The sequence below is a fragment of the Priapulus caudatus genome, unplaced genomic scaffold (assembly GCF_000485595.1).
Source record: "Priapulus caudatus unplaced genomic scaffold, Priapulus_caudatus-5.0.1 Scaffold24, whole genome shotgun sequence".
Classification (NCBI taxonomy): domain Eukaryota; kingdom Metazoa; phylum Priapulida; class Priapulimorpha; order Priapulimorphida; family Priapulidae; genus Priapulus; species Priapulus caudatus.
The window spans coordinates 329,655-338,229 of record NW_014577085.1 but is presented as its reverse complement, the minus strand read 5'-3'; the positions used below and the strand labels follow the sequence as shown (position 1 = coordinate 338,229).

Genomic DNA, 8,575 nt, shown 5'->3' with positions numbered 1-8,575 from the left:
CACGCAGACTGCTGAGAGACTCAACACACTACAAAATGATACTCTACACAATAAAAGATTATTCCCACAAAAATGCTCTATGATCATATAAATAGGCAGGCACAGCTAAAACCAACCACAACTAAAACTGCCTCCAATAGAATACCTAATTAAATACCACACACTTATATATTTATTTATATATAAATACATCAACCATCTCAACAATCACACAGAAATGATCCCCTACTATACCTTACAAATATTGCACTAAAATCAAGGAAACTTGGAAATTTTATGATTATTATCCTAACCTGATCTCCAAGCGGGTCATCTCGACCTATGAGCCGAGCTGGCTGACCTCCAGGCATTAAAAACTTCCCACAATGCGAGCCGAATTGGCTCGAATTCAAGTGAGTCGAGTTCGAGTTGAGGCAAGTGAGTCGAGATCACCTGGGAAAAGATTTCATTATTCAGGCTTCTCCCTACGTTGCGCAAACCGGGCGCGCCCGCCCCATTTGGGAAAACTCCCCTCCCCCCGTTTCAATTGTTGCGCCACGTTTAAATTATTTCCGCCCCGTTTAAAAAAAAAAGGAGGCGCTGCTGCTACTGGCAATTGAGGGGCCACCTCGGCAAGAATTCCCATTCGACCCACTGGCAGCAAGAACAAGTCCGCACCTGCAGCTATAGCACACACGCATCTATTGACTATATATAACAACGTTATATATAGTTGTTATTGTAGTTATAGTTGTTATAGTAGTTATATATAATGTTTTTATATATAGTCAATAGATGCGTGTGTGTTGTAGCTGCAGGTGCGGACTTGTTCTTGCTGCCAGTGATTCGACCAGGCCCCCGGACCCCTCTAGTTTTCCCTCCCCCCCTTGATGCCGTCATAATCATTGATTTTTGTGTATGGTAGAAAATAACTAGTGTATTTAATTGCATTTATTGTTAATTTTTAAGAGAATCTGAAGGGGTTCCAAGCACAGCTATACGAGAGATTGCTTTGTTAAAGGAATTGGACCACCCTAGCATTGTTAGGTAGGAGTTATAATCTGTGCTATTACAAAATAAGATATCACATATGTGACCCGTGATAGCCAAATGAGTCGGAAGTCGCACAGTAGCGTTCTACTGTACAATCGATTTTTACAAAAAAAATTAAATTTAAAAAAAAAATTTTGTGTACTGTGTTTACTTTTGATCTGTATAAGCAAAAATGTCTTAATTCAATTAAAACCTGCTTAAATTGAATGATTTATGAGAAGTGTCGGCTAATAATATCAGTGAATGATATTAGTTTTCAGCCCTTATTCTCAGGAATTCTCAGGAAATTTTAATCGCATGATATCTCGATTTATAATGGTAATAAAATATTCATTTTTCAACCAATTTTCAATATCTATATAACAATAGAAAGCTGTGAATCTCAGGTATCTGAATATGTATTCAACCTAAAATGTCTAAATTGCCCCAAGTGACTCATTTTGCTATCACCGGTCACATATACACGCTAGTTTAATAGAAATAAGTGGTATGCTGATATGATGTACACCTACCACCCAGTAATGTGTCTAGTGCATAATACCGATTAATTCGTATATGCATCTAGTGTACTATTATTAATCTGTATAGTATATTATACATTAAAGGTAGCTTCCCTCAAACTTTCAAGGGGGAAACATAAAATCAGGCAAAAATTAATTATTTTAACATTGCACGTTTGTACTTGCCTATATGTGTGATAGGTAAAAAATTGCCCGGGAATACGTTCATTCGAAGCTTTTAGACTACAAAGTGAAACTTTGGGGTTGAATGTTTCCCAGCGTTTACTTTTTCCGCTATGCAGCATTTTTGTTGCTGGGAGATTATAGTATTCTGAGGAGTGAGTGGTTCGAGAGTCCTGTCAGGTCGCTGTTAGTTCGGATTACGTTTTGTTGGGTTTTTAACACGTTCTATATCGAAAACGGTTACGGTAAAAATTCTGAAATTAATAACATAAACAGTCGAGGTGCCTCTCTGTCTAGACTAGACTACAAAGTTTGATTTTAGAAAATGGTTTATATTAAAAGTTATGACATCTGAAAATGGCTACATTGACTCGATTGAAATGGTGATTGGTCAAATATAAGCAATATGGCGCCTACAGAACCGCGGCGAAAAGCGTTTTTCGAGTTGTTTCTTCGGTGAGCAAATATAGGCTTGACACATATTTTTACAGTTTTATTAGCTCATCTGACATAGTCAGATGCAGCTTGTAGAATCGCATGATCGTCTGTGCGTCCGTGCGTGCGTGCGTCCGTCAACAGTTGGGCACAAATCTTAACCGCTCGACGTACGGTCACGATATTCGGGACGTGGGGGGGTAATCCGAAAACGAGTTGGAATGTCGAAGCTGGGGGTCAAAGGTCAAAGGTCAAGAGGTGTAAAAGAAGGGGGAACATTCACTCCTTAACTTAAGGTATAGGGAGGAAATGCAGAATTGCGGCACAAATCTAAACGGCTCGACCTAGGCTCGTGATAGTCGGTGTATAGCATCATGGTAGGAAAAGCCATCACTGTGCCGAAATTGGAGGTCACAGGTCAAAGGTCAATGGGCACAGGGCAGATTTTAGACATTTTCTGAGGACATGGTCTGACGGAGCGATTGAAAAACTTTTTTGTTTCAGCGGTGACCTAGCATTTTTATGGCATTATTGAAAGGACCATGAAATCTACTTTCTGCTGACATGCGAAGAGTAAGTGTCAGATAACCTTTTGACCCTCAAGAGGAGGGTTAAACATGGATTTGTTGACTGTCTGTTAGAAAGAATTTGACTGCCGGGTTTGCTAGTAGAATCTATACATGCCTGGATGTATGAGGCTACAATGTCACAGTGAAATTTCAAAAGCTAAATTTGGTTAAAGAAGGTTTATGCTCCTTAAATCGTATAATTTCTATGTACAGTATGTTACATGTAACGTATGCCACTGCCAGTGGCTACTGCCAGTGCATGTGTTGGTGGTACTGTGGAGTTTTTGCCTGCGTTAATTGGTTACAGGTGGCAGCTCTCTATTGCAGCCTGTAGGCTTGCGTAGGTAAATGGATGAGTGCTTACCTATTCTGTCTTGCAGATAGTTGTTGCTACTACGTATGATGGGAGCTTCCATCTTTAATCTGAAGACACTTAAACGTACGCGCCATCTCGTGGCAACTTTCATAACGAACCCAACGAACATTCTTTTGAGAAGGTTCCTGATACCATCCCTGTGCATTCCACTGTTTCGGCGTGTATGTGAACACATTTGGGACTAACAGGGTTTACTAGAATCCCACCACTCCACCACAGAGTCACCGCAGTAGACGTTAGATGAGCGCTGTCGCTCTGCGGCACTTGTTTTCAAAGCTAACGTTCAGTTAAAGTGTAGTGAGTTATTTACATACGTTTTTACAGTGGTTTGTTACAAAAATTTACATGAAAAGTTTGAGGGAAGCTACCTTTAATTGCAAAGTTATTTTACGTGTTAAAAAGTTTTTTTTTCGATAATTTATTAGTGAATATCAATGGTCAGAAATTCCATTATATTTTTTGAGAATATCACTGCTTTGAATTTCTTGCTTAGTTGCTGGTAGGCTTGATCGGTTTATATGCATAGTCATGCGAATCTGTTGTTGTAGTCTGTAGTAGTTGTTGTTGTTGTTGTTGTTGTTGTTGTTGTTGTTGTTGTTGTTGTTGTTGTTGTTGTTCTTGTTGTTCTTGTTGTGCTCATGCTTTTCGCATGTATTTCAGATTATTGGATGTGGTCCACAGTGAGAGAAAGCTGTATTTGGTATTTGAATACCTAAACCAAGATTTAAAGAAATATATGGACAGCGTGCCACATAGCCTTGCTCTACCACTAGTGAAGGTTTTTGAAAAAATGATATGAAACTATATCAATATATATATAACTGTGTGGTTATTGTAGATTCCTTTCCAGGATAACTTGTTGTGTCACATCGTATATTGTTTGCGTCAGTGTTAAAGATGACCAGTGATATTTTACCTGAACATAGTTATATTGCAAGAGCACGTAGCAGCAGAAATTTTCTGTCACAAACTATTTATATATGCTGCATCCTTAGCTTCTATAACATTTTAGCATCCTCCAGATAGTAACTAACCATAATATAACTTTACAATTTGTTCAGCAGCAGCTGAGATATATATAAAATGCCATCATTGTCTCTTTGCTGGTGTTCTAGAGCTACCTGTGGCAGCTACTACAAGGCATTTGCTACTGCCATTCACACAGAGTGCTTCACAGAGACCTAAAGCCACAAAATCTACTCATCGACAATGAGGGCAACATTAAACTGGCCGATTTTGGACTCGCACGTGCATTCGGCGTGCCGTTAAGAACCTACACCCATGAGGTGAAATTATATATGCCATGCAAATCAGTACATTCTAGTGACAAGTATGAGAATCTTCTGCAGATTTCTTAGAATTTGGGTTTGCAATTGAGATTTTTCCCTATATATGCTGTTTGTAATTCATCAGGTGATTTTTAATTCCTTTCAAGGCCATTTTATTTGTAAAAAAATATTTTTTAAACCATAACCTCGAACATCTTGTCCAGAACTACCTTGACCAGGCTTCGCCTTTTCACAGGGCCGATCGGCCCAAGCCCCATAAACAGCCCCGTCTCCGGTGTCCGCTGATTTTTTTCGGGTCCGTTAAATTTTGAGATTTCAAAGCTTTTATTGCATAATTCATTAGTTTAAAAAAATCAGCCCCACCGAGTAAATGACGGGGGTCTTTTTTAGGCCCCGTGGTTTTGTGAGACGGCGAAGCCTCCTTGACCAACATCGTGTCCTTCATGTGCCCCTAGATGCTTGGCTAAAATGTTTCTAAAGTGATTTTTAGCTCATCTGACATAGTCAGATGCAGCTTGTAGAATCGCATGAGCGTGCGTCCGTGCGTTCGTCCGTGCGTCAACAATTGGGCACAAATCTTAACCGCTCGACGTACAGTCACGATATTCGCGGGCATGGGGGGTAATCCAAAAACGAGCTGGGATATCGAAGCTGGGGTCAAAGGTCAAAGGTCAAGAGGTGTAAAAGAAGGGGGAACATTCCCTCCTTAACTTAAGGTATAGGGAGGAAATGCAGAATTGCGGCACAAATCTAAACGGCTCGACCTAGGCTTGTGATAGTCGGTGTATAGCATCATGGTAGGAAAAGCCATCACTGTGCCGAAATTGGAGGTCACAGGTCAATGGGGCACAGGGCAGATTTTAGACATTTTCTGAGGACATGGTCTGACGGAGCGATTGGAAAACTTTTTTGTTTCAGCGGTGACCTACCATTTTTATGGCGTTATTGAAAGGACCATGAAATGTGCTTTCCACTGACGTGCGAAGAGTAAGTGTCTGATAACCTTTTGACCCTCAAGAGGAGGGTTAAACATGGATTTGTTGACTGTTAACAAAGGACTAAACTGCTTTTGCTATTAGAGCCCCCTTCACCTGCCCCTCCCCCCACCCTACCCACACCCTCCACCGCCACCCTCCCCCACCACCACCACTACGCTCGCACTCGACGCATATCCATGATAACGTTAATATAGCGAAGTAATTAAAGCTACACAGCTATATCTTTATTACTGTACTACCAGTATAGCAAAGCCTATCAACTCGGTGGCGGGAGGGCGCACTTGATTCGGTTGCCAGTGAGTTTATCAGAAGAATAGCCGGCTATAGTACACATCAGTTGAGCGCTGTCGCTCTGCGGCACTTGTTCAATGTTGTATTCTCATGCTTGTAAAAACATTGTCTTATAGTTATAGGTAACTCCATAATTCACAAAATTACCTAATAGTAATAATATAATTATAATATTTAAATTGGTAATACATCATCTTTGGTACTGTAGTATTACAAGCTTGAAAATTGATACCTTAAGTCATCTTTAATGGCAGTTGTATTTCAGGTGGTAACATTGTGGTATAGAAGTCCGGAGATCCTACTTGGGAGCAGGTTTTATTCCACTGCTGTCGATGTTTGGAGCATTGGTTGCATATTTGTAGAAATGGTAAGAACAAGCATGAATTCTGTAATCTTCTATCAAAGTAACTTTTTGTAGGCCTGGATCAGGTGCATAAAACATTAAGGATTTCGTGCCATTTTTTGAGAGTCAACAGGCAGGTAAAATATCAGAATTTAGCTGAAAGTGAAACCAAACAATGTCACGTATTGGAATGATATTAGTTTTACATTTGTGTTAATTGTAATATAGCTTGTGATGGCTACATCTTGTTTTTAAAGCACGTTTGCAGGGGTAGATATTAGTTTGAAAATTTACAGGCCCGCGGGTCCTGTAGGTAAGGGATTTTACAGGCCCGCCAGGCAAATTACAGGCCCGCATCATTCCCTGGATACCGCAGCATTTTTTTTAAATGAATGACTGAAATTTGACATTTTTACAATGGTTTACGTTCGTACGCACAAAAAGGCATTTAGGTACATATCCATCATCATCATACATGCGCACGTGTTCACACACACCCACACTGATCATTTACTGTGTGGATCAAACATCTTGAATGATAAAGCTAATGACCTAGCGCTACCAAACTTGGTATACTTACACATCTTGGGGAGAAGGTATGTCACGTACCAAGTCCAGGTCACTGCGACCTTTATTTGACCTTGACATTGACCTTGATTATATTTCTTTTCCGCTCTATAACTCGGCCCCTAATTAACCTAGCGCTACCAAACTTTGTATACTTACACATCTTGGGGGGGGGGTTAGGATTTCGAACCCTGCGTTTGTTCAATCTGTGTGGTCTTACCTACATGGTGTTTAAAGTGGTATCTTGCGGTTTAATTGTGCATGTTCCAGTTACAAAACCTGTAAAAAAAATTTATTGGTACATTCAATTCAGGTCAACAAAAAGGTTCTGTTTGCTGGCGACTCTGAGATTGACCAGCTGTTCCGCATATTCCGTACGTTGGGCACGCCTGATGAAACCATCTGGCCAGGCGTAACCCAGCTGCCAGACTACAAGCCGATGTTCCCTAGGTGGCCTGCTCAATCAACAGCAGACCTCTGCCCAGGACTAAGTGCAGATGGTCAGGATCTTTTTCGGGTAATGCTTAATTGGATGCTCTCGTTGCCCCCACCATGAATTTAAAGTTCATTGCTGCTGTTATTACAGATGTTGCCTGTCCATACTGGTTGATTTTATGGTTTCCTTTTTCATCATGAATAATACTATTCTCATCAATGTATTCTCCATAATGATATAATTCATTATTAGTCCAACTCAATTAGGTCTTCCCTGTTAATATGTTAATTAGTATACATGTGATTTTTTTCTGCTTTACAGTTAATGATGCAATACGACCCTAGCAAGAGGATATCAGCAAAAGCAGCCCTAGGTCATCGGTACTTTAGTGATGTGTCTATGCAGACACCTCCAGCGCCCATGAGAACTCAAAACTGAAATGAATGGCTGCTTACTTGGCGGTTGTTTGATTTGAGGTAAGGTAACACAAATAATATTAATGTATAATGTGACACTTGTTTATGGGTGGAATACTTGAGCTTATAACATGTTTTCTATGATTTTCTTCTGGTTTTCACGTCAGAAATGTAATGGAGTTTAAAGAAAGAACAAGCATGAAAGAATGTCTATTTCAAGATGCTGACTAACACTCTTTTATGTCACGAGTATTATGATTTTCGCAGTAGTCGCTGTCTGTATGCTTTAGCGTGTTGTTGTTATACATTCATATGAATAATATTGAGTTCTACAATTCATATGTGTGTAGTGTTTTTGTAACATAGATTGTAACAGGTGATAGTGAGAAGCCAAATGTAAAATATTAAATCCTGCAGTGTATAATTTAATTAATAGCTACGAGTAGAATTGCTAAACTTTGTAATACTTGGTGAACATGCATAGTTTTTGCACAAAATAGGAGTTCCACGTGGGATAGGGTGGGAGGACATATTTTTATTAACAGACTTATTGGTTATCTGTAATGGTTAATATTTTAATACTTATTGTAATAATTTTGTAGCAATAGAACCACCTGCCTATTATTAATAACTGTTTTGAAAAGATTTTTTCCTGGATATCTGGTTTTAAATTAAATTAAATTATATGTTTGATTTTTTAACCACGTAGTAGGTGTTTAAAGTCGTACCCAGGATGCATGTATCTATAGCGAGTTTGTACAGTTATAATTTAAAAAAATAAATGTTTACATGATATGGTGTTGTATTTTAAATACAGTTGTTTACATTGTTGTTAATTGTTTGCATTGCATGTTTATAATTGTATCCCCCGCGACGAAGTCGGCGGGGATACTATGGTTTCATGTCTCCCCCGCCGCCGCCGTCGCTCGGTCTGCCGCAGAGAATTTCCCTTCCGCTCTATAGCTCGACCCCTAATTGACCTAGCGCTACCAAACTTGGTATACTTACACATCTTGGGAAGAAGGTGAGCAGCGTACCAAAACCAGGTCACTGAGACCTTTATTTGACCTTTACCTTGACCTTGATCATATTTCTCTTCCGCTCTCTAACTCGACCCCTAATTGACCTAGCACTACCAAA

The 8,575-nt window shown here is 39.6% G+C and overlaps 1 protein-coding gene across 1 annotated transcript in view; it reads left to right on the top strand.

Moving 5' to 3' along the window:
- The window catches only part of LOC106813909 (cyclin-dependent kinase 2-like), a 13,281-nt gene extending 5,034 nt beyond the window's left edge, over window positions 1-8,247 (top strand). Inside the window, exons 2-7 of the mRNA XM_014818156.1 lie at window positions 949-1,026; window positions 3,756-3,873; window positions 4,211-4,381; window positions 5,939-6,040; window positions 6,897-7,100; window positions 7,341-8,247. Coding sequence (XP_014673642.1) covers window positions 949-1,026; window positions 3,756-3,873; window positions 4,211-4,381; window positions 5,939-6,040; window positions 6,897-7,100; window positions 7,341-7,457 — 790 coding nt within the window. The 3' untranslated portion in view covers window positions 7,458-8,247. The remainder of the gene's footprint in view (window positions 1-948; window positions 1,027-3,755; window positions 3,874-4,210; window positions 4,382-5,938; window positions 6,041-6,896; window positions 7,101-7,340) is intronic.
- The last annotated feature ends 328 nt before the right edge of the window (window positions 8,248-8,575 follow it).